The following is a 26,846-nucleotide window of genomic DNA, read 5'->3' as shown; positions in this document are numbered from 1 at the left end:
AGAGTTCCAGAAAAACATCTATTTCTGCTTTATTGACTATGCTAAAGCCTTTGACTGTGTGGATCACAATAAACTGTGGAAAATTCTGAAAGAGATGGGAATACCAGACCACCTGACCTGCCTCTTGAGAAATCTATATGCAGGTCAGGTAGCAACAGTTAGAACTGGACATGGAACAACAGACTGGTTCCAAATAGGAAAAGGAGTACGTCAAGGCTGTATATTGTCACCCTGCTTATTTAACTTATATGCAGAGTACATCATGAGAAACGCTGGACTGGAAGAAACACAAGCTGGAATCAAGATTTTCAGGAGAAATGTCAATAACCTCAGATATGCAGATGATACCACCCTTATGGCAGAAAGTGAAGAGGAAGTAAAAAGCCTCTTGATGAAAGTGAAAGAGGAGCGTGAAAAAGTTGGCGTAAAGCTCAACATTGAGAAAACGAAGATCATTGCATCTGGTCCCATCACTTCATGGGAAATAGATGGGGAAACAGTGTCAGACTTTATTTTTTTGGGCTCCAAAATCACTGCAGATGGTGACTTCAGCCATGGAATTAAAAGACGCTTACTCCTTGGAAGGACAGTTATGACCAACCTAGATAGCCTATTCAAAAGCAGAGACATTATTTTGCCAACAAAGGTTCGTCTAGTCAAGGCTATGGTTTTTCCTGTGGTCATGTATGGATGTGAGAGTGGGACTGTGAAGAAGGCTGAGCGCCGAAGAATTGATGCTTTTGAACTGTGGTGTTGGAGAAGACTCTTGAGAGTCCCTTGGACTGCAAGGAGATCCAACCAGTCCATTCTGAAGGAGATCAGCCCTGGGATTTCTTTGGAAGGAATGATGCTAAAGCTGAAACTCCAGTACTCCAGTACTTTGCAAAGAGTTGACTCATTGGAAAAGACTCTGACGCTGGGAGGGATTGAGGGCAGGAGGAGAAGGGGACGACAGAGGATGAGATGGCTGGATGGCATTACTGACTCGATGGACATGAGTCTGAGTGAACTCAGGGAGTTGGTGATGGACAGGGAGGCCTGGCGTGCTGCGATTCATGGGGTCGTAAAGAGTCGGACACGACTGAGCAACTGAACTGAATTGAACAGTCTACTAAAAAGAGAAGAAAGTGCAGTGCTAGTTTTGCGCCTTTGGATGAAAACAGGTGTGATGGGATTGATTTAACTGGCATACTTGGTAGAGGAATTCATATATATTGAGTATGTGCTAGGAGCCAGGTTCTTTAATATTACTTAATCTTTATAACTTTGCAAGGTGTTGGTTTAAATTATAATTAGTTCTGTTTTTAAATGTGAAAATTGAGGCAAAAAGAGATTTAAGAAATTTGCCCAGGTCACTAGTAAGTGCTGAGCAGAGATTAAAACCGAAGGTTTTTCTGATTTCAGAGTTAGGAAAATTATTGTCATTCTATGTATTAAGTTTATGTAGCTTGGAAATTCTTTCTAGCTTACTAAGCAGGACACGAAAGAAGGGCCTGATTGGTTTGGGGGCTGTTTTTCCTGCTCAAAAAAGATCCAGACTTCTACAAGTTCTCAAAGCAGTAATGTTTAGTGATCTGGCCAAACTATTTGTGATCCCATTTCTCTCACATGAATTCCAGTCTCCATTATCTTTCAGTGGAAAAGCTTAAAGATCTTTCTCAGATAGTGATTTTGTTCTTAACAATGCAGAGGTATTTTTAAAAATTATATTCAGAGGATAAGCCTAATTAGCCAATTTGAAATGTTGTTACCTTGTTTCTGAACTTACACTGTAGACTTACTGGAATACAACTTGTGTTGTATGTTTTGCTCAACACTTACGTTTCCTGGTGGGCATTTTTAGCATTTTCTTACACTTAATGGTATCAGAGACAGCGGTACCACAATTTAGGTTTTCACCATACAAAGAAGGCTTCCCAGATGGTGCTTGTGGTAAAGAAGCTGCCTGTCAGTGCAGGAGACATAAGAGACACCGGTTTGATCCCTGGGTTGGGAAGATCCCCTGGAGTAGGAAGTGGCAACCCTCTCCAGTATCCTTGCCTGGAGAATCCCATGGACAGAGGAGCCTGGCGGGCTAAAGTCCATAGGGTTGTAAAGAGTCAGACACAACTGAAATGACTTAGCATGCATGCAGTATATAAGAACCAGTATCCTAAATCTGTTATTTGTGAAATGTCTGTCCTGAAGACAGTTCATTTTGATAAATTTCCTGATATACCTATAATAAAAAAAGAGGAATTCATCTTGAATTAGATTTAAATGTTTCTCTTTTAATACATTTATTAATGATAGCTTCTTTTTTCTTTGGAATATTGTAGGCCAGCTTTAACCTTCTCCGTCATAGCTTGTGATAGTTTGTGACTTAGCAATGTGGCAGTGGTATTTGTGTCTTTAGTCATGGAAACTTTTTGTTTTAAACTTTTTCGTTATTTCTAGAGAATTTTAGTGAAAATTTTAAGAAATGTTAGCTCTTCCTTTACGAGAAGTTTCAAGTTTAGAAATGGCCTGATGATTTTGTATTTGCTAGGTTGTATGAGTTATAAGTCTTAAAAGTGAATACCATAGGTAGACTGAAGATAAGGATCATCATATTTAAGGATGACAGTTTTAACCACAGTTAAAATTTAACCGTAACATTTATATTAACAATAGTATTTATCTTAGCTGTTTTTAAGACAAAGTTCAAAAGTGGTCAAGTTTACTATAAAGTTACTTGATAAATCCAAATATTACTATTTTAGTAATTGTAAGGCTATATTGTCTACACTTAACATCTCTAATTTAGGATGTATTTTAAAAATTGTTGTCTTAGGGTCTGTGAAATACGAGTTTAAGATTTCAGTTCTGCTGCTGTAACTGAGAAGTCCAAAATACTAGGGACTTAATGAAGGCAAAGTTTCTTTCTCCTGTAAAAGTCCTGGAAGGTAAAGTCCTGGAAGGTAATGCAGGGCTGGCCTCTCCTATGGTGTTACTTATCCTTAGCTATAATTTCTGTCTTCTGGTTCACTGTGACTGCTTTCACATCTGTTATGATGTATTCTAGCCTACAGGCCAGGTGGGACAGAGAAACTATTTCCCTTGTTTTTAAGGCTGGTCTTGAAAATTACATGCTTTGCTTCCATCCCCATTTGCTTGAACTTTGTCACATCTAACTGCACAAGAATTTAGGAAATGTTGTCTTTACTAGGAGCCATGTACGCCAGTAAAATTCTGTTACTAGAGAAGAGAAGAGCAGTTGCTAGCAGTCTCTGCCACCTTGCTCAAACCTTACTTTCTGGCCTGTGTTTATGATTAAACTCTATGTAAAATGAAATTACCCATAATGGTCATGAGACATGGAAGATGCAAGAACTGAACTTGAAATTTATTTTTAGGAAGATAATTCTGTAGGATGATCAGAAGTCTCTGCTTACCTTTTTTTCCTTCACTCTGAATTGGAAATAAATTTTACAGAAGACCTTGTGTTTTAGCAGTCCCTGGTAGCTCAGCTGGTAAAGAATCTGCTTGCCATGCAGGTAGACCCCAGTGTGATCCCTGGGTTGGGAAGATCCCCTGGAGGAGAGCATGGCAACTCACTCCAGTGTTCTTGCCTGGAGAATCCCCATGGACAGAGGAGCTTGGTGGGCTACAGTCCATGGGGTTGCAAAAGAGTCAGACATGACTGAGCAACTAAGCACAGCACATCCTGTTTTTCAGAGGCGGATTGAGGAACCATGAGAAGACAGCTATTCCTGTTTTCTCTTCTTGCTTTTATTAATCAGTAGAAGACATTCTTCTAGAATAATTCTCTAGAATTAATTTAGTACTTGGTGTAGTGTGATTATTTCGATAAATAATTTGATTTAGTTTAGGAGTCAAGATCCTTAACCTAGTATGAGTATGCTAGTGCATTGTTCTCTAGTGCATTACAGGGAAGAGAGAAAGATAAAAAAGGAGGTTAAATACAGAGAAGTGCAGTCAAGATGATTTTGGTGAAGAAAGGAAGAAGGTATATTTCCTGTATGTTATCCATTCCTCATATATATACAGAGATACTAACAGGCAGAAAGTGAAGAGGAACTAAAAAGCCTCTTGATGAAAGTGAAAGAGGAGAGTGAAGAAGTTGGCTTAAAGCTCAACATTGAGAAAACGAAGATCATGGCATCCGGTCCCATCACTTCATGGAAAATAGATGGGGAAACAGTGGAAACAGTGTCAGACTTTATTTTTCTGGGCTCCAAAATCACTGCAGATGGTGACTTCAACCATGAAGTTAAAAGACGCTTACTCCTTGGAAGGACAGTTATGACCAACCTAGATAGCCTATTCAAAAGCAGAGACATTATTTTGCCAACAAAGGTCCGTCTAGTCAAGGCTACGGTTTTTCCTGTGGTCATGTATGGATGTGAGAGTTGGACTGTGAAGAAGGCTGAGCGCCGAAGAATTGATGCTTTTGAACTGTGGTGTTGGAGAAGACTCTTGAGAGTCCCTTGGACTGCAAGGAGATCCATTCTGAAGGAGGTCAGCCCTGGGATTTCTTTGGAGGGAATGATGCTAAAGCTGAAACTCCAGTACTTTGGCCACTTCATGCGAAGACTTGACTCATTGGAAAAGACTCTGATGCTGGGAGGGATTGGGGGCAGGAGGAGAAGGGGACGACAGAGGATGAGATGGCTGGATGGCATCACTGACTCGATGGACGTGAGTCTGAGTGAACTCAGGGAGTTGGTGATGGACAGGGAGGCCTGGCGTGCTGCGATTCATAGGGTCACAGAGAGTCGGACATGACTGAGCGACTGAACTGAACTGAACTGAAAGTCATGCTTAAGAGTTGTGGAGGTTACTATAGGAGCATATAGGCCTGGCATCTAATTCTGTTGACATTTTTATGTTAATAAGGTGGCATCTCTAGCTAACAAGAAATTGTAATCCCTTCAGATTTATAAGAAAAAGAATTTAATCTTAAAAATAGATATATAGGTAGTGCTGTTCTTTATTCTTTCAGAAAAACTTAAGATTTTCACTAAGATGTCATATATCCCAGTTTCATAGATGTCAACATGTTGGGGTAAAATGGCTGGTAACAAGTGTAAGGAACCTTTGGTAAAGATATGTTCTGATTTTAGAAATGCTTAAGTTTAAAAACAAGCATCTCAGAATTGATAAAATTAATAAATCTTGGTGTATTTGTAATTATTAGTGTCTTAGAATGGAGGACTATAGTAAAAGAAGCTATAGTAATTCTATCTGTTTATAAGTTAGAATGCTTTAGAGTGATCATTTTAAAAGTCTAGATTTTGATCTCTTTATGCCATAAATATTGAATTAGTAGCTTGACAGCTTGGTGCTGAAACAGCCACTGAGACCAGGGATCACCCTGATCTTTGTCCAGTTCTTCATGCCTATCTATCATGTGGGGCAGGTGATGGTGCTCTGCTGCTTATTGGTTATGCCTGAGTAACCATCTTAGATGGGGTAAAGGGACCATTCTTTGAAGCAGTGGCCTTTTTTTTGCAGTCTAGTACACATATATGTGTATTCACGCATGTGGGGGCACATACAACTGAAGGAAAAGTTGCACAAAATAACACTTGACATATTAAGTGGGATTCATTCTGAAATAGCATCTTCTCTTTCATTATAAAAAGAACTGTGCTGCTGTTTATATTCTTTTTGATTTTTTAAGAAAAACACTTAAGTCAAAACAACCAAGGATCAGAAACTTAAGAAAATTGACTCCTATTTGCAAAATCACTGTTTCTCTTCTTTGGTTCTCCTAACGCTGGTAGTTGAGGTGCTGATTCTGTTATTGCTCTGAATGTGTGAGTCTGTTGCTAATTGAAGTAAAACAGTATATATGTAAGTACAAATAATTGAGAGAAGTATTTTTAATCTTTTTGTAGGTCATCATCAAATTTGAAATATTTAAAGTGGATACAAAACTGTTTCAGCGATGCAGACAATTAAGTGCGTTGTTGTGGGTGATGGTGCCGTTGGTAAAACATGTCTCCTGATATCCTACACAACAAACAAATTTCCATCTGAGTATGTACCAACTGTAAGTACAAGGCTTCCATCTGTTAGTGAAATGTATTATAATTTGATATCCTTTTGAAAACTTTCTCTGTGTGTACTGAAATTTTTCTGTTGTCTGCCTTTGTTTCCTGTTTTTAAAGATCTTGACTTCTCATGGGTAAATTATGTACACTTTAAAATTAAACAGCTGAAAAATCAGTGGAAAGTCAGAAGGGGTGACAGAAGGGTTTGCAAGAAGTGCTGGGAGGCAAAACTCCAGTAGACAAGCTTCTAAAGAGTGGTGGTCTCAGTTTGGAGAAGTATGCACTACATCTTGGAATGAGGTGACTTTTTTTTTTTGATATCTTGGCCAATGATTAATCAGTGCTTGGAGTTCTTTGGGATGATTTTGGGGGGGGCCTTGTGACTTCAGGGAAAGTAGTATGTGTCTGTGTATTCTCCTTAGGGAATAGAAGGAAAGCTTATGGAGCTGTTGTCCTTGCAGTAATGGTGCTCTAGATTGGCTTTTAGAGGTAGAGAAGACCTGTTTTTCTTATGAGAACATCAATAGAAGCCTATGGAGGTTCTCTCGCACATAATGCTTTTTATTCTCCTTAGAAGAGTAGAAGGAAAATGGGGATAACAAAGATCATGAAGTTGGAGAGAGTGAGTTATTTAGAGTAACACTCATTGTGAATATGTTTGGGGATCCAGTTTTATCCCAGGTTGGTTGACCAATCTAGTTGTATAATTATGTTAAAGATAAATGTCCATTCTGTGATGAGAGAGGAGCTAGTGTTGGTTTGGCCTGGCAGCAACCACCTCTGTTAAGTGAGCTATTTTAGAGGTTATAGAGCACCTATGTATGATTAATATGGGATTAGTATTGTTTGGAAGTGAAAAGGAAGAAAATGTACGATTACTTCAGATTAATCTTCGGAGATGAGAGTATTTTTAAGAGGGTGGTGACAGGTTAAAGGCTTTGGTAATTATATTTGATTGTAATTGACAGTCTGTAATGTCCCAGGGCAGATAGTGATTGAAGTAGGCCCAGGTTATAGGAGGAAAAACTAGGGTTTCTTGAAGGGGGAGAAATCATATTTATAAACATGAATATTTTTGAGTTGGCCCATGTGGAGATATCTGGAAGTAAAAGAAGTTCTGAGGCTGAAAGGGACTCTTAGGGACCTTTAGAGATAGATCAATTTTGTGGATCTTGAGTGAAGGCTATCAGAATGTTTGTGTTCCAGTTTCCATTTAAAGTTATTTTCATACAAACGTGATTTCTGAGTCTAAGTGTTTAAGGAGAGCTTGTGGGTGTTTTATGTATGTGTTTGTGTGTAGATCTCTGGAAAAGGATTAGGTATGACTTAACCTAAATGAGAGCTTAACCATATTCTTTTTACTTCCTTGTTCTTGTTGTCAAGAACTGAGTTTCCTTTTAACTGCTACCTCTCCCAAGCCCTTTTTTCCAGTCTATTCTTTTTTTTTTTTTTAACATTTAAACAAGCTCCCAACAATCCAGTCCGCTAAAACGTGAATCAGAGAATTGGTGTTAAGCAGAGCTGATATTAAAATGTACCATCCTTCTCTTGGCTGGAAAGCCTTGCTTTTCAATCGTAAATTATTAATAATTCAGAGGAGTCCATGAATTAGTGTTGGGTCTTTTTTCATTTCATTCATTTTTTCATTTTTCATTTGTTGGAACTTTCATTTAGTTACCTCTCATTTTTACAAATTACTTAGTACAGCCTATATATATATATTTGTATATACTGAGTTTGTTTGTTATGGCTTTTGCAGTCTGTTTACAAGAGGTATACCCTATTCAGTTTCCTTAAGTGTATACACACACACACACACACACACACACACCTGTATACTATCCTTAAGTATACTCAGTTCAGAGAAGGTATCTCAGGTCATGTGGTGTGTACCCAGTAATGTGAGTTTTATTCGTGAAGTCCCAACAAAAGACCTGCCAGCCTTTTTGGACACTTTCCTTGAGTAACTTGAGGGGACCTATATTTTTCTCTAACTGGGCATATTTGCAACAAGGCTGCTCTTGTCTTGAACCCTGAAAGGAAAAAGATTATCATGGATCTAGGAGATTTTAATTCTATATTAAAAGGAAATGGCCTGTGAAGAATAATTTCTTAGAAATTAGATTGAAAATTTAGGTAAACTTTAAATTACTGTCTGGAAAGTTTCAAACTTGAATTGTATCATTTCGTATAGCCAGGGGACTCCACTCCTGTCATACCGCTAACCCTTTTGTGGCTTTTTATCTGGGCAGTTGGGGTAGAGCAGACATACCAGAATGCATCTTCTGTCACTTTTTTTTTGAAGAAATGTTAGGTCATGCAAGGGCTTAGTTGGCACGATTGGTCATAGAAGAAACATGGACTGAGAGAGGATTGAGTCTTGGGAAGGAAACTTTGTTTTAGCTTGAGTTGTCCTGTTCTGTTTTGACCATCCCCTTGCACACTAACAATGTCATATTTTTCTGTTTTAGGTTTTTGACAACTATGCTGTCACAGTTATGATTGGTGGGGAGCCATATACTCTTGGACTTTTTGATACTGCAGGTGAAAAATTGATGTCTTTTATAATGTTTTTGTCTGTAACTGTAACACTTGGTGGTTGTCTTTTTTCAGACATTTTGGGAAACTAGAGTATTAGCAAACCATTTCCTTTTGTTGATAGCAGGATTGAATATTATGGTGGTCAATGCTTGTCCAAGAAGCAGTCCCAGACCTGGAATGGCAAATAGGTGTCTGGAGTACCCTGACTGGATGGTGTGGAAGGAGGCCAAGTGGGATGAGAGCAGAGTCCATTAGACAGGCTCTGCTATCACTCTCATATTTGAAGACTTACTTAGTCTTTAGTATATGTGTCTGTATATTATATATATAGGTAGCTTCTATATTATCATATTATAGCTTGTTTTATATTACATTTGAAAAATTTTTGGGGGCAAACCGGTGTCTAGCTCACAGTATTGATATTTGCAGTCAGCTTTTCAAATTTAAGGAATAAATTTCTACTTTATTTACAGTTTCTCAGTGTTTTTTCCTTATTTTAACAGTAACTGCACATCTAAATCTCTGACTTGTATTATTTCTGTTATCAGTTCAGTTAGGCGAAAGAAACATTCAGAAATTTGTTTTGGTATGTAGGAATTCTAGCCTCTTGGCTTTTTATGAGTTATCCTCTCACTGCCTGCTAGATGACATATTGCTCTTACAGAGTATATCATACTGCCCACTTTCAGGAACTGTCTAGATTTAATTGGGAGGGTGAAATGGAGAGACAGTAGTAAACAGTTAAGTTTAGAGACTTTCTAATGGTGTGTTAGACCTTGAAAATTTTTTTATGAATTAAAAATTCGAAGAGTAATGGTATATTAGAGGAGACTTGGAAGATGGACAGAGTAAGATAATGACCTACATCTCATGGTTGGTGAAGGATTTTTTTGTTTTTGTGTGCTTTCGGAGGCAATCTGTATACAGAGAAAAGACAATTTATGGCTATCTGAGGTTGAAAATTAATTTTAAACTTTATTTTCAAATTTCAAAACTTATTTTTTATAAACCTTTATGTCTTAATCATTTTTTAAAAATCTTTTTTGAGGTATAGTACAATAGAATTCACTCATTTTAAGTGTTCAGTTTGGTTATTTTTGCTGACTATAGTTGTGGTGGTGGTGTTTTTGCTCAGTCTTGCCCGACTCTCTTGCAACCCTATGCACTGTGGCCTGCCAGGCTCCTCTGCCCATGAGATTTTTCCAGGCAAGAATACTGAAGTGGGTTGCCATTTCCTTCTCCAGAGGATTTTCCTGACCCAAGGATTGAACCTGCCCACGACTCCTGCATTGGGAGGCAGACTCTTCACTGCTGAGCCACCTGGGAAGCCCATCTAGTTGTGTAACTGCCACAATAATGAAGATATGTCATTCTAGGGTTTCCTGTGCCTTTACAGGCAGTCCCTTCCTTTGACCTGGCCCCAGGCAACTGCAGATCTGCTTTCTGTCAGTGTGGTTTCTCTTTTCTAGAATTTCATATCATTGGAACCATATGATCCGTAGCCTTTTGTGTTTTACTTCTTTCACGTAGCATACTTTTTTTGAGATTCATCTGTTATGTTTATCAATAGTTTGTTTCTTTTGTATTCAGTTTATAAATATAGCACAGTTTGTTTTATCCATTTATCCACCAATAACAAGTTGATGGTTTGGGTTCCGTTTTTAAGCTATAATGGATAATGGTGCTGTGAACATTTATATATATATGTCTTTGTATGGTCACAGCTTGGAAGTGAGTAAGCCTTTACATTTATTAATAGTTGCACAACTTATTACTTCTTTTTATTAAAACATCTATTTTAACAAATCATTCTCACAGTTGCCCAGGGTCCTTTGATTAATATTGGTTTATTTAACTTGGGTTGGTCAGACTTTAATCCTAGTCAGCCTCATTTACAACTGTTAAGTTTCTTCTAGCACTTTAGATTGCATGTATAAACTTAAAATACTCAGCTTTTGTTTTAAGTGATTCAGTTTGCTTGACATGACAAGTGAAACATTCCCAAGTGTTTACGTACATAACTGGAATAAACCTGATAACTTATGATTTTCTGTATTTGTTTTAATTTATCTTTTAAACAGTATTATTTACAACTTTCATAAAGTTCTTAACATTTTCAACGAAAACTCAAGATCACTTACGCTGTAACACATTTTAAATTGGAACCAGAAAACTAATCTATCATGTTCTTTAACATGGTGATTATTTTAAATATTATAGACACTGAGTGTTAAGTAAGAATAGGTTATTCCCAAATGTAATTGAAAATTAACAATAATAATGTTTGACGTATTTCATTTCTATATTAGATTCTGAATCTTTATACGGGTTGAAAGACATTTATTAAGGAAATTATTTTACTGTACTGGGCAAGTTGCAGAGTCTTCACCTCAACTGGTTAAGGACACTGTAAGCCTAAGATATTTTTTGACAGGTGCTGGAGACCTGGGATATTTGGCATCCAGACTGAGTCTCCTGTCTTTGATACACTTAAGAGGAGACTCTGTATCCTTCTCCAGAGGCCTTAATCTCAGAATCCTGGTTGGAGTCACTCATTAACTCAGTGTTCTTTCTGCTAAAGCTTTCCTCCATGCCCAGATAGCCTCTGATTTCGTTTATTTGTTTGGTTACTTTTAACCTGTCGACTATGTTATTTTGTTTTGAATTCTTTAATTCATTTATTCTTTTTTTTTAGACTTTTTAGAATTGAAGTATAATTAATTTTTAATTATTAATGTTAGTCATTGCACCCCACTCCAGTACTCTTGCCTGGAAAATCCCATGGACGGAGGAGCCTGGTAGGCTGCAGTCCATGGGGTCGCTCAGAGTCGGACACGACTGAGCGACACTTTTCACTTTCATGCATTGGAGAAGGAAACGGCAACCCACTCCAGTATTCTTGCCTGGAGGATCCCAGGGACGGGGGAGCCTGGTGGGCTCCTGTCTATGGGGTCGCACAGAGTCGGACACGACTGAAGCGACTTAGCAGCAGCAGCAGCAGCAGCATGTTAAGTGTCAGGTGTACTACAGAGTGATTCAGTTATTTTCACATATATATATATATATGTATTTCCTTTTTCAGATTCTTTTCCATTTTAAGTATTACAAGGTATTGAATATAGTTGTTTTGAATTCTTCTTATACTATTCCTATCTTTGGCTACATCTCTTACAGCTGTTTTAAAATAATACTGTTTAAGACCAGAGATAGGGCTCTTCCTCTGTCTCATAGCTTTATTTCTGCTTCAGTGGTCACAACACCAAATTCTTGTTTAATGAGTTTCCAGTTATTTTGTTCTTTCTTTTTTTTTTTTTTTTAATGCTTTTTACTCTTGTGTTTATAGTTCTATTTTAGCTTTTTTCACTTAACATATTTTATCATAGTCTGTTTTCCATATTAAATAATTCCAATTCCACCACCAATTCTTTTCTATGTCAGAATTTAAAATGTTATTCTTTATTTAGAGATACAGGTTTTTCCTTATTACAGGAAAAACAGAATATAGATAAGCAAAAGGAGAATATGAAAAACCATCTATATATGGAGACAATCACATCTTAGTGCATGTTCAAAACAGAGCTCTTCCTGTACCTTCACTGTATTTATACAGAGGGAAAAGAGAAGGGTGCTCTCCCCTCTACCCCTTTCTCTGTACCTGCCTTTATCTCTTTGTAGAGAAGTGTGATGATCTCTCTCAGGGTTGTGTTTGTGTGTCACAGTCTTCTTGGTTACTCAGTAGTCTGTTGTATGGCAGCTCACACCACAGTGTAACATCTTCTGTTAACATAGGAGTCCGTTTGTAGTTTTATGTTTCCTATAGAAACACTTTAGTATTTGGATGCACATTGTCTTTTATCACTTTCTATCCTGATTTAACTTCAGGTTTATAGATAAGTTACTAGTACAAAGAACTCCTGACCAGATTCACCAGTTATTAACCTTTTGGGACATTCTCCAGCTCTGTGTGCATATTGCTTTTATTTCTAAGCCATTAGTAGAGTAGGTTGCATACCTCATGCCCTTTTGTTTCTAATGTTTCAGTATGCAGTTCTGAAGAGCAAGGGTATTCTCTTACAGTGCACTTAACCAAATTTAGGAAATTTAGCATTGTGTGTGTGTATAATATTTTAAACTTTGACCTGTTGTCAACTTTCTGATTTTGTCAGTTGTCTTAATATTGTTCCTTATAGCAATTTTTCTTCTACAAGTTCTGACCTAGGGTCACACATTGCATGTAGTTGTCACTCTCTTTGGTTAATATCTTTTAGTATAGAGTCTCAGTCTTTAATACCATCGCCTTTTTTTTTTTTTTTTTTAAGAAAACTGGCCATTTATTTTATGGAATGTTTCTCAGTTTGAGTTTGTCCATTTCCTCATGAGTAGATTCAAGATACGCGTATTTGGTTAGTAAACCAGGTTGGTAAGTATGTCCATCTCAGGGTATCACCATTTGGTAAAAGTAATTTTGATCACTGGATTATGGTGGTGTCCAGTTTTCCTACTATATATTTAGAATATTTCCTTTTATAATTGTCACTTTGTGAGGAGATACTTTAAAATGGTATAAACATTCTCTTGTCTTTAGCACTCCATCTATTTCTGCTTTATTGACTATGCCAAAGCCTTTGACTGTGTGGATCACAATAAACTGTGGAAAATTCTGAAAGAGATGGGAATACAAGACCACCTGACCTGCCTCTTGAGAAACCTGTATGCAGGTCAGGAAGCAACAGTTAGAACTGGACATGGAACAACAGACTGGTTCCAAATAGGAAAAGGAGTACGTCAAGGCTGTATATTGTCACCCTGCTTATTTAACTTATATGCAGAATACAAAATGAGAAACGCTGGGCTGGAATAAGCACAAGCTGGAATCAAGATTGCCGGGAGAAATCTCAATAACCTCAGATATGCAGATGACACCACCCTTATGGCAGAAAGTGAAGAGGAAGTAAAAAGCCTCTTGATGAAAGTGAAAGAGGAGAGTGAAAAAGTTGGCTTAAAGCTCAACATTGAGAAAACTAAGATCATGGCATCTGATCCCATCACTTCATGGAAAATAGATGGGGAAACAGTGGAAACAGTGTCAGACTTAATTTTTTTGGGCTCCAAAATCACTGCAGATGGTGACTGCAGCCATGAAATTAAAAGACGCTTACTCCTTGGAAGGAAAGTTATGACCAACCTAGACAGCTTATTCAAAAGCAGAGACATTACTTTGCCAACAAAGGTTCGTCTAGTCAAGGCTATGGTTTTTCCAGTGATCATGTATGAATGTGAGAGTTGGACTATGAAGAAGGCTGAGTGCCAAAGAATTGATGCTTTTGAACTGTGGTGTCGGAGAAGACTCTTGAGAGTCCCTTGGACTGCAAGGAGGTCCAACCAGTCCATTCTGAAGGAGATCAGCCCTGGGATTTCTTTGGAAGGAATGATGCTAAAGCTGAAACTCCAGTACTTTGGCCACCTCATGCGAAGACTTGACTCATTGGAAAAGACTCTGATGCTGGGAGGGATTGGGGGCAGGAGGAGAAGGGGACAACAGAGGATGAGATGGCTGGATGGCATCACCGACTCGATGGACGTGAGTCTGGGTGAACTCCGGGAGTTGGTGATGGACAGGGAGGCCTGGCGTGCTGCGATTCATGGGGTCACAAAGAGTCGGACACGACTGAGTGACTGAACTGAACTAGATTTAATAATCACTGATAATTTTTGCCTGAATCAGTTTTTCCTACAATGTTGCAAAATGGGAATCTAAGTCCTAGATGTACTTATTGTTATAGAGCTCTGGACATAGATAAGAAAGTAGAACAGCTATAACATGGTAGCAACTTGTTTTGCACCAAAATGACTTGTCCTGAACCACAATGACTTGTCTTGAATATATTCTTCCAGCTAGGGAGGGAAATATTAGCATGTTTAATTTGGATAGTGAGTTTTTGTTGATAACTCCAAATTCAGTCCAATTCAAGCTGTTGTCTTTGCCTTCACCAATTCCATATTTTCATCTCCATGTCTTCTATAGGTAGATGCTAAGTCCCCAAAAGATGAGTAAAATGTTTTCATTTTCACTTCTGTAACACACATAAAACAATTTCAGAATTTTATACCATACCACTGTGAAAAGCAAATATGTAATAAGAGTTCAAGATTGGTTTGCAGTACCTTTTTCCTTTGGTCTAATAGCATACAAAATTCCTTGGATTTTGTCCCCCCCGCCCCCGTGTGGCTATGTTATTTGGAAGACAGTTCAGTTCACTTATGTTCACATTAAATTTGTTTCCCTCCATTCTCATTTGTTTTATTTATGTATTCTTTATTTATGCATTCTCAATTTTCAGAAGATAGCTTCATTTTTGAATTCTAATAATTGTAATTAGTCATTTCAGGCACTACCATAGCAATAAACAAGAGAAAGATTGGACTTTGATGCTAGATAGACCAGTTAGCTAGATAGTTGGGAAGTTACTTAACTATGTGGAGCTTAATTACCTTGGTGTGTAAAATGTTTAAAATATTTTCCTCAGAGGTGGTGTGAAGATTCAGTGATAGTTTAATGAATACATATGTAAAAACTGAGGAGCTGTGCATTTATGGTTCATTGTTGTTTATCACTAAGTCCTGTACGACTCTCTGTGACCCTGTGGACTGCAGCTCGCCAGGCTTCCTGTAACTTCACTGTCTCCTGGAATTTGCTCAAATTTATGCCCAAATTTGGTGGTTCAGCCATCTCAGCCTCTGTTGCCCCTTTCTCCTCCTGCCTTCAGTCTTTCCCAGCATCAGGGTCTTTTCCAATGAATCGGTGCTTCACATCAGGTGGCCAAAGTATTGGAGCTTCAGCTTCAACATTAGTACTTCTAATGAATATTCAGGGTTGTTTTCCTTTATTGACTGGTTTGATCTCCTTGTAGTCCAAGGGACATAAGAGTCTTCTCTAGCACCACAATTCAAAAGCATCAGTTCTTCTGCACTCAGCCTTCTTTATGGTTTAACTCTCACATCCCTACATGACTCACTTTACTATTAAAAAAAACCCAGCACAATGACTGGAATGTGTTTGGTGCACAGCTAATATTATTCTCTTTCTTAGCAAAAGAATAATATTCAGAACAAGCCATAGTGATGTACTTTGACCTGGTTTAGCTGTTGGTGTTCTTGATTCATGTTGTTGTACAGCAGAAGCTAACACAACATTATGAAGCAATTATATTCCAATTAAAAAAAAAACTTTCATTGAGGTGTTTTCTAGTATCTGGCTGTCTTCTGTAGTTATCGATCAATTACTTTGTCAGGAATGGCAATAGTGTCCACAGAGATATTTATAGCCACTTTGGTCTCTGGTGTTACTGTAGAATCTTTCTTTGAGTCTTCAGTAAGTTCTGCATTAGCATGCAATGTTATATATAAGCTGGTATATATATATATATTATATATATATAATCTCAGGTTCCAGTGTCCCCATTTATTTTTGGATTTATCTCATGATGTAAAAGTTATGAAATTATTTAGGAATAATCTACGTAACAGGCTTCCCAGGTGGGGCACAGTGGTAAAGAATGTAATGCAGGAGATGTGGATTTGATCCCTGGGTTGGAAAGATCCCCTAGAGGAGGAAATGGCAGCCTGCTCAGAGGAGCCTAGTGGGCTCCAGTCCGTAGGGTTGCAGAGAGTCAGACATGATTGAGTGACTGCACACTACACACACACACACACACACACACACACACACGCTCCACAGCATGGATGGAGCAGGGATCACTAAATGCTGTTGAATTTTGAGAAATTGTGTGTAGAAAAAATGTTTAAGTTTTAATTTGTAGTTGTATATTCTCTGAAATGTTTAATTTGTCTTTATTTGTAATGTCTTCCTGGAATTCTCTGAAAATTGTTTTTTAGCCATATTCTTATTTTTCATACCATGAGAACATTTCAGATTTTTCATGTGGACCAGAGTCCTCAGTTCAAGCTGACGTAATTCCACTTGAATTCAAATTTTGAATATGAGATTGTGAGCAAGGAACAAAACCAGCAACCCATGAGATGTACCCTAGCTTTTTGTCAAGTGTTAAAAATTCAGTGGTGAGCTGGTGTGCTGCTAAATATAATTTTAAGACTTGTAGTCAAAACCTGTCTTATACAGTAGAGGGAAATTTGATTATGTTGTGTACCTTAAAGGATGTTAAATGATACTGCTACCTCTATCTTGAGTGAATAATGGCTGTTTGTGACAAACTCAGAAAATAGATTTTAGCTGGATAAATTATGCTTGGATATTGAAGAGACTTGCTCATCTAAGGGATCATACTCACTCTTTTTCCTTAAATGTAGCACTTGAAGCAAATGTAGATGTAAGGTAGCCTACATTTTGTTTATTGAACAATTTTACTTTTGAATTTTTTTTCTCCTTAGCAAAGGAAAAGAAAGATTTATAGCTTTGAGGGCTTGTTATTACAAGTAAATGGACAGACCAATACCTCTTTGGGTCTTGTGTTAAAAAACAGTGACTGTTACTTGTTTTCTGCGTTCAGTCCATCTGAATTGAAGGTTGGTTGCATGTAAAACATTGGGCATTTATTTAGATGCTCCCGGTGGTGCTTTGGAGTCTCTTTTTGATGCAGGGGCTGGATGACTAAAAATGTAGCCTTTTCTAGTCTGTGTCAGCCTTAATTTTCATGAAATATATTCCATTTGAATAGGGACTAGGGCTAAGAAAAGGTGTGTGAACATCTGTACTTTTTATACAGTTTGGTTAACTGTATCATCCTCTTATTTTCTAAATTTAGTTTTTGTTTTATTGTTCTTTTGGAGCTTTGGTTGTGATGCCTCAGAGCTCCAGCTAGTGTAGAGCTCAGGCAGTTAAGATTGAGAGAATTAAAGAGTTTGGCTGATATTTTTTCCCCCCATTCTTTCCTTTTTAATCCCTTCTGTGTCTACAATTGTATTATATAGTTACACACCTTAGTGCATACCTTTGAATTGTTTTGATTCTAATCCTAGCATATTGCTCTAGTAAGTATTTAGGTTGCATAGTGGCTTGCTATAGTATTTAAGTATTAGGTTAAACACTTTAGTGCATACCTTTGACTTTCTTTGATTCTAAACGTCAGTAATTGCTAGAGGTACTGAAAGTGATTTTATTGTTTTGTAATTGTTGTTTTGTAATCTTTATTTTGACTTCTTAAACCTTATTCACTTGCTTGCTGTATTCTCCTGACAATACATTTATTGTCTACTTATGTATTAGTTCAGTTCAGTTCAGTCTCTCAGTCATGTCCGACTTTGTGAACCCATAGACTGCAGCATGCCAGGCTTATTACCATGTTTTGATAGCTACCCTAAATTCTTATATTCTTTCTCATTGGTGGCAAAAAAAAAAAAAAAAAAAATTTCACTGGCATAGAAAATATTTAGGGTTCCCAGGTGGCAGGACATGACTGAGCAACTGAACAACAACAACAAAATATTTAACTTTTCCTTTTTTTCCCCTAAAATATTTTTTATTGTGGTAAAATGCATATAACACAAAATTTACCATTTTAACCATTTTTTAGCATCCAGTTTAGTGTCATTAAGTACTTTCCTATTCTTTTTTTGGTTTGTTTGTTTTGTGGCTGCATGATATGTGGGATCCTAGTCTCCCCTCCACTGGGATTGAACCCTTGCCCTCCACAGTGAAAGTGTGGAGACCCAACCTGGACCGCCAGGGATTCCCTTTTGTTTTTGTTTGTGAACTGTTCTTGTTAATACATAGGATTGTTGTAGTTCAGTTTTGAAATTGGATTATTAAATTCCTTCCTCTGTGACTCTTCCCTTTCCTTTCACAGTTTTGGAAATGTGTATGGGTATTTTAAGATCACTTTTTATCTGGAAATAATTTCAAGCTTAAAGAACAGTTGCAGAAATAGTGCCAGCAACCCACATATATCCTTAACAAAATTTACCAGTTGTTAATGTTTTATCTGCTTTTTTCCTCTTTCAACATATTTGTACATACTTTTTTTCCCCCCTGAACTGTTTGAGAGTAAGTCATCATTATCCTTGAATTAGGGCTTTCCTGGTGACTCAGATGGTAAAGAATCTGCCTGCAATGCAGGAGACCCAGAATCAGTCCCTGGGTGGGGAAGATACCCTGGAGAAAGGAATCACTACCTCTCCAGTATTCTTGCCTGGAGAACTCCATGGACAGAAGAGCTTGGTGGGCTACAGTCCATGGGGTCTCAAAGAGTTGGACACAACTGAGCGACTAACACACACAGCCTTGAATAAGTGAATTTCCTAAGGATAGAGATATTTTTGTATAATAGTAATCAACTTCAGGAAATTTAGCATTGATACTGTACTCTAACATCTATATTCCAGTTTGTCAATTGATCCAAGTCCAGTTTTTTTTTGCTTTTAGTACAGGACCATGTATTGCATTTAATTGTTATGTCTCTTTAGTTTCTTGTAATTTGGATCAGTTCTTCTGCCCCCAACCCCTTTTTTGGTGTTTCATGACATTATAATATACTACAGACCCAGGAATCCTCACCCTCCTCCCCTCATTTTGGTTTTGGTCTCTTTTCTCATGATTAGATACAAATTATGCTATTTTGGTTGGAATATTACCTTAGTGATTAGGCATATGACATTCATCTGCCACTCACTGGTGATGGTAATCTTGATCACTCGGTTAAGGTGATGTCATTTCTTCACAGTGTGGTTATGTTTTTTCCCCCTTGTGATTTGTAAATAATCTTTAAGACCATATAAATATTCTCCTTTTCACCAGAGTTTCCTCCATATTAATTTAGCATCGCAGATTTTTGTTGAGTTCTTTTTTTCTATGTGTTTTCAGCTTCAAGTACTGGTGTTTTACACGTACCCATTAACTAAACATGTGAGCCTGATTTGGTAGTCATGAGCAGTGGATTTTGTCAGCTGGGTTTTACTGAAGTTTTTGTTTGCTTAGGTCAGCAGTCCCTAGCCTTTTTGGCACCAGGGAAGATTTTTCCATGGATTGGGGGTAGGGGGGTGGTTTCAGGATAATTCAAGTGCCTTACATTTATTGTGCACTTCATTTCTAATCTAATGCTGCTGCTGATCTGACAGGAGGTTCTGGCTCATGGCTTGGAGGTTGGGGACCCCTGCCTTACACAGTTTCACTGTCATTGTTTCTTAGATCTGAGTAGATCTTATTTTTAATCATTTTTGGCAGCAGTTTGTTGAAAACTGTAAATTGATAACAAGGGAAATAATACATAACAAATTCATTGCTGTTCTAAAGCAGTGAAAACAGTTTTTCCATTTTTTTTCTTTATTGATGTATAGTTGACTCACAATATTATATTAGTTTTAGGTGTACAACGTAGTAATTTGATATTTTTATACATATCATGCAAAGTTACTAAAATGTTACTGACAATATTCCCTGTACTGAGCACTACATTCCTGTGACTTACTTATTTTATCACAGATAGTTTGTACCTCTTAACTAGAATTAGCTGAGTTGAGAGTATTGCTCAAATATTCTATTACAAAGCCATGCATTTTATTAGATAAGTTACGTTCTCATTAGTAAGTGTGCTGTTAACTACATGCTTAATTTGTTGACTGCTTGTGATTTTAATGCTATTAGGCACCAAGATTCACTTGTTGATTTCTCTGATTTTCTTCCCCTTAGGGCAAGAGGATTATGACAGATTACGACCGCTGAGTTATCCACAAACAGATGTATTTCTAGTCTGCTTTTCAGTGGTCTCTCCATCCTCATTCGAAAATGTGAAAGAAAAGGTAAGTTAGTCAGATATTCTGTCCCTGAGAAAAAGGTTATCGTAGAACTTCTGTTAACTTGTAAATCGCTTTGGAGGCTTGTAGATTAATGCAGGTGTACTTTTTTCTTTTTTTAAAATATCTTTTCTCTAGTGGGTGCCTGAGATAACTCACCACTGTCCAAAGACTCCTTTCTTGCTTGTTGGGACCCAAATTGATCTCAGAGATGACCCCTCTACTATTGAGAAGCTTGCTAAGAATAAGCAGAAGCCTATCACTCCAGAGACTGCTGAAAAACTGGCCCGTGACCTGAAGGCTGTCAAGTATGTGGAGTGCTCTGCACTCACACAGGTGAGGACTGTGTGGAGCCCCATGTCTATTAACAGTGGAACGGTTTGAGTAGCATTTAGGACACGGGTTGTTTCTGACAGTGGTCTGTAGCCCTCAAGAAAGCTTCAAACTGTTAGAAGTCTTGTTAGAGTCTCCGTTTTTATGAAGAAAATTATTCATCTCTAAATAAAGTGCTTGTGTTGGCGAGCTCCCTGTTTTATGTATCATTTGTAGTGGTCAGGGATTGTGTTTATTTTTTTTTTATAATTAATGGTAAGGTCCAGATTAGCACATATTTATAAGAGTATGTGAATGATTCCCCTCTTCCCCCTGCCCCCAACTTAAAGTTTCATCTAAGTAAATCTCATCTTTTATCAGTACTGACAGCTGATGCTATAGTCTCCTGGGGTAATTCATCTGAAATTGGGAATTGGTCGTAATCATTGAGACTTTCAGAGAAAGCTGCCTTGGCCATTTCTCAAGTTTGCCTTTATATATAGTGTCTCTATTCCTAGATTTTGGGAGGCATTCCTTCCTTACACTGTTCACTTTTCTTTATGAATGATTTAATTGGAACTCTCTTCATAGTTTGATGGGAAAATTCAGATTCTGAGGATAGCAAGCAGTGTTGAGAGTATTTTGGGTGAGAGTTACAACTGACTTGTGTGATTTCACCTTCTTTACCTTCATGGTATCGCCAACCTATTCTCCCGTTTGAGAATTGTTCTGTTGGGGGTTGGAAGGAAGGAAGGATTATGGAAATAATTAGCCCAGAAATTTTTTATTCTTTTTTTTTTGACGTTTGAACAGTGAACATAGGTGCCTAATTAAAATAAGGCAGGACTGAAGGGTAGAGATTTCTTACAGTTATGTGAAATTCACTTATATTTTTCACATTGCTTTTTCAGATAGGTTTTTTTTTATTAAAAAAGTCAGATTCTTGATTAAATGTATATACTAAGGTAAATGGCATATATAGTTACATATTATACATGTACTAGGTATTTAGTATGTAGGGTGTAGGCATAATTTAGTAATCTCCAATTCAGCCCTGGGCTGGATATGTAAAGACAAAATTTTTGTTGGAAGCTGGATATTTCACAGGATAGCTTCAAGGCCTAATTTTATTCTTCCAAGCCCAGTTTTTCTTGGCAGTTCAGTTCTGTTGTATTGATATTGTAGATATTTAAAAGTTGAGATGATTTTATATTTTCTTACATGTACAGCAGAGATTTTAAAAAATGCTTAATTATACAGCTGGCTGAGATTTTAAAAAATGCCTAATGCTTCTGTGTTTTGCTAGCATCCCCAGAAAAATGTGTGTGTGTACTGAAGAAGGATGTGTATGGAACATTTGAGTCAGATAACTGTTGCATATCCACATTCTCTGAATATGGGTTGCCTGTGGGGGAAATGGAGGCAAGTAAGCCGTGTGGACCCACTTTTAGGTCACTAGAGATGCTCATTTTAGAGAACTGGATGCTTCCATATAAGATGTTCTACGTTATGAACAGATTTATTCAGGAAGTCCCTTTTCAGAGAACAGAAATTTGAAAGTCTTAGCAAATATATTTTTCTTATCAGATTTTGAAGTTTGGAGAAATCAAAAGAAGACAGAAAATGGGGTCCCTGGTACAGTTTGGAAGCCGAAGTTTTTAGGACTCCAGAATTTGTTCATTCCTCTAAAACTGAACTCTCTATATAATCAGATAGTGTGATTAAAGCAAAGATTAGGTTTTTCTTGTAGGGGATTAGTTGATCTTTGTCAATAAGCAGGAACATATTTGCTTCTTATTAAGGGATGCCCTAGTTTCTAATTGTTGTCCTCTTTTTTCCCCTTATAAAATTTATTTCCCCTTCATAGCTTCCCTCCTTTCTTTTATGTTTGACAACCAGAATTTGCTCCTAGATATGTAGAAAGAATTTCAGAGGAACCTTTGACTTGTTTAGCGTTTCTAGTTTGTGAAAGACACAGAAGGAAGAAAACTTTTTTTAACCTTTGTTTCTTTTCAAGCGCTTATTGTTATTTCTCATTTATTTTGTACCTAATGGAATATGTGGTGCCAGTCCTCTAAGATAGTAGGTGGGGGCGGTGAGCACAGTGGGGCCTGCGGGGGTGTCTGGGGCTCACACATTTGCTACCGGAGCTGTGCTCTGGGGCTTTGGGGGGCATGTTTACTTGGGATCCAACTGACCTAAAGGACATGTGAAACTTGTTTGGGTGGTAAATCTGTGGCTTCAGATTTAGGTTGAGTTTAGGTTGAGTCTATAGACCTGGTACCAGTACTGCTGAGTCATACTGTCACGCTGGAGTTCTGGCTGAGGTGTAAGTGTGTTTCTGCATCTTACTCCTTATAGAGCTGAGAATATTCTTTGTTTTCACTCCATGCTTTATGCTCTGATACCCCATGCGGACATTAAAAGCATTGATCTGCTTGCTAAAACTCATTCTAGGACCCCATTCTTTGTTTTCCTATTGGGTGGTGGTTACTTGCTCTAACACATTACTGAATAACTGAAGTGTATGCTGTTTCTAGAGTCTTTTCTTTCAACTTCTCCCAGTTGGTACTGCTGAACAATTAACACTTTTTCTAAATGCCTGAACCTGTTGTTCTGGAAAACTTGTTTAATCTGAAATCCTGATTAATCCTATCTAGATACGTCATTGAATCTAGAAACATGTAGCATGCTTGTTAGTCTGCTATTTGTGTCCTTCAGTTATTCAGGGGATGAATTCACAGAAGCCTGAAATTGTAATAGGTTTAGTTCCAAACTGTGTGTGCCATTCTTGTCATTAGATGTACTTGGGTATTTTACAAGTACTAATCCTAATTATTTAATGCATGTATCTTGTGTTTATATATCCATTTTATTCCTCTGGCACTGTTTTCATTAATATGTTGTAATGTTAGATTTCAAAGTGTGATTGTTCTAGAAATCAACATGGCATTGTCACAAAAATTGTTTTCTTGCTCAGTTAACCTTTTTTGAGGTAAGATGTTTGTTCAGTTATTTACTCTCTTGATAATGGACTTAAGATCCAGCTTTCTGGCAGTTACTTTTCTAAAGGTGCATTGCTTCTGTGAATTCAACCCATTTAATCCGGACTGCTGTTGTATCTGCTAGTCTTTCTAATCCTCTAACCTGGCTGCTATTCTCTCTCCTCCCCTCTGTCTTGTAGAGAGGTCTGAAGAATGTGTTTGATGAGGCTATCCTAGCTGCCCTCGAGCCTCCGGAAACTCAACCCAAAAGGAAGTGCTGTATATTCTAAACTGTTTTCTCCTTCCCCTCTTTGCTGCTGCTTCCTGTCCCACTACTGTAGAAAGATCGTTTAAAAACAAAGGAATAAAACCATCCTGTTTGAAAGCCTCTGCGTCTTTTTACTCACTACCTTAGAGCAACCTCTGTATTAGTTTTTGATCAAGAATGCAATATCTTATAGAATATTTTTTGTGATCAGTAGTCAAGTTGGACTTGTTTAACTTTCTGCTGCTTGAGTTGCCTGATGCTGAGAGCTTTTTGGTTTGGATTACTATTGCAAAAGGGAACTTGGTCTGGCATTAAGAATGTCCTCTTGGAGAAAATTAAGAGTTTTTAACACTTCTAGATCTTAGTTCTTGATGGAGAAAATAACACAAACATCGTTTTACGCTTGTGACCCATTGTTAATTGTAATTGCATGACAAAATTGATGGGGAGAGGGTGACCTGCTGGTGGAGTGTACTGGGGAAGGGAGGGTTCTTTCCTGGTTTTCCTTTGTGCAGTGAAACTTTGTGTTGCAGTTGCTGTGGCTGTCTGTGCTGTAGTGGAGAGTTTGTCAGTCTGGGTGGGAAAGATACTGATGTACCTGCTACTGCTTTATGAGATCATTTGTTACACTCTTTTAAGAATAGCATCCATTTTAACAGTTGACTGAAGGTTTGTTAATGTTGAGATGTAAAGCTGCCACCTTTATATTTTCCTGCTTCTGATTTTATTGTTGTGAGGGGAAACATACAATTGTGGTTACCTTCAAATTTTGAAATTAAAAATATACAATTGTTTGTATAAATGCCTGATGAAGCTTTTTATTCCTGTTGCACCGACTGGCTCTAGTTTCTCATATGTATAAGGTACCCACATTTCTGCTTCCTTGAACCCCCCTGGCTCTTAATTGGTGGGAAAAAGGGAGTTCAGAGTGAATACCTTTGATGCAGCCACTGTAATCGCTCTCTCCATCTTTGCCTGCGCCTTCCATGTGTTAAGGATGCCTCTGCCCAGTGCCGGACCTCTCACCCCTGTTCCATATTCAGCTGTTTCATTTGAATGCAGAGCTGCTTAGTTGTTTTTATGGAAAATGTTTCAGCAGCACATTGTACAAAACTCATATTGAATGAGCAAATGACACGTGTGCTTGTTTGCTTCTTGTGACATACATTGGTCTGCAGAAAGCTTTCTCAAAGAACTCACTGTCTCACTCATGAATATCTGCTCCTCTACTCCTGAATTGCTGGATCCTTCCAGTGCCCTGCCTGGACAGAACTTGGTGAAGTGAGATAATTGTGTGTAGATTCAGGGTTTTTCAGTGACTCGTTCTTTGCCAACTCTTGGGGGTTTTGAATGTTTTAAATTCGATCTTCAATTTTATTATACTGAATATCAGACTGCAAATTTTTTTCTTTCTACCCCTTTTCAGAAAGGCCTAAAGAATGTATTTGATGAAGCAATATTGGCTGCCCTGGAGCCTCCAGAACCGAAGAAGAGCCGCAGGTGTGTGCTGCTATGAACGTCTCTCCAGAGCCCTTTCTGCACAGCTGGTGTCGGCATCATACTAAAAGCAATGTTTAAATCAAACTAAAGATTAAAAATTAAAATTCGTTTTTGCAATAATGACAAATGCCCTGCACCTACCCACATGCACTTGTGTGAGAAGGCCCATAGGTATGGCCCCCTTCCCCCTCAGTACTAGTTAATTTTGAGTAATTGTGTATTGTTAGAAAAGTGATCAGTACTAGTTTTTGTTTTGTCGTTTCAAAAAAACTATTATTATTTTTTTTGTTTGTTTAAAAGCAAGGCATGCTTGTGATGACTCTGTAACAGACTAATTTGGGCTGTTGAAGCTGTTCCCGGGTTCCACTCTGGCGAGTAATCTGGGATATCTAGTGTTTTTTTTTCTTTCTTTTTTTTTTCGTTTGGGCGGGGGAGTGTGTGTGGGATTTGTTTATATTTAGTCTTTTTTTTTTTTAAATCCATTAACCATTGGACAGCCCTTAGGGGAGGAGGACGGATTGATTCCATGTTCCACTTCCTAGATCTAGTTTAGAGAACATGTTCCCACCTGGTGCTCTTAGGAAGGAGTATAGTAAACGCCTCATTTAATAATATACTCCTTTTTGAAAGTTGCCTTTTCTCTCCACCCTTGAGTAGGTCCAGTATTTGATGAAACTCATGAAAGTGGGTGGAACCTGTCTCGCCCCTCCTCTTTTCTAGGATGCACTATATATGTGACTGTGACTCTCAAGGAAATTTGTTTGCCATTTGCTGATTTTTTTTTTTGAAGTTAATTTCTAACTTCTTTCACTGATAAATGAAGAAAAGTATTGCACCTTTTGAAATACACCAAATGGATTGAGTACATAATTAAAAAAAATTTTTTTTTCCCCTGTCAGTCATTGTCTTAATATGCTTAGGATAGACATGCAGCTTAATAGTGTATGATATGGTGTTCCTAGAACACAGCTGAAGACCTGGTATATAGAGGAAATCCAAGGGGTGGTGCTAGAAGACAGATGCCTGTGGGATGATTCACATCCTCTTCCAAGTCTGAGGATGGAGACCTGCTTCATTAAGAAGCTGAGGGTGGGGTGGGGGTGGGGAGAACCTTGAACAACATGGGGACCAGTCAGGGGAATCCCCTTGTTTCTGTTTTGCATACAAGGAACCCTAGAGCAGCCAGGTGAGGCTCTCTAGTTCAGTAAAAATCCTAGAGAGAGTCTTAGGAAGACTCTTCGTAAGTGTTAATAAGGATTTTATCAGCTTATTTTGGTTGCAGTTTTCAAGTTTTAAAAATGTTAGGTTATCTTCCCCACCTTCCCCAAATCCTAATTCTTGTAGATTTCATTAGTGTTGAACCAATGCTTTCTCATGTCTCAATTCTTTGTATATGCATTCTTTTCAGATGTATTAAACAAACAAAAAAACCCTTCA

The 26,846-nt window shown here is 37.8% G+C and overlaps 1 protein-coding gene across 1 annotated transcript; it reads left to right on the top strand.

The window, feature by feature from the left end:
• Nucleotides 1-5,882: 5,882 nt before the first annotated feature.
• CDC42 (cell division cycle 42) lies at nucleotides 5,883-26,846 on the top strand (the record flags this gene model as incomplete). Its single annotated transcript, NM_001046332.1, is given in 5 exon segments — nucleotides 5,883-6,037; nucleotides 8,510-8,582; nucleotides 20,242-20,351; nucleotides 20,484-20,681; nucleotides 25,336-26,846. Coding segments are annotated over 5 exon segments (576 nt in total). The 3' UTR covers nucleotides 25,426-26,846.

The sequence above is a fragment of the Bos taurus genome, chromosome 2 (genome assembly GCF_002263795.3).
Source record: "Bos taurus isolate L1 Dominette 01449 registration number 42190680 breed Hereford chromosome 2, ARS-UCD2.0, whole genome shotgun sequence".
Lineage (NCBI taxonomy): Eukaryota > Metazoa > Chordata > Mammalia > Artiodactyla > Bovidae > Bos > Bos taurus.
This window is presented reverse-complemented; position numbering and strand designations above follow the sequence as displayed.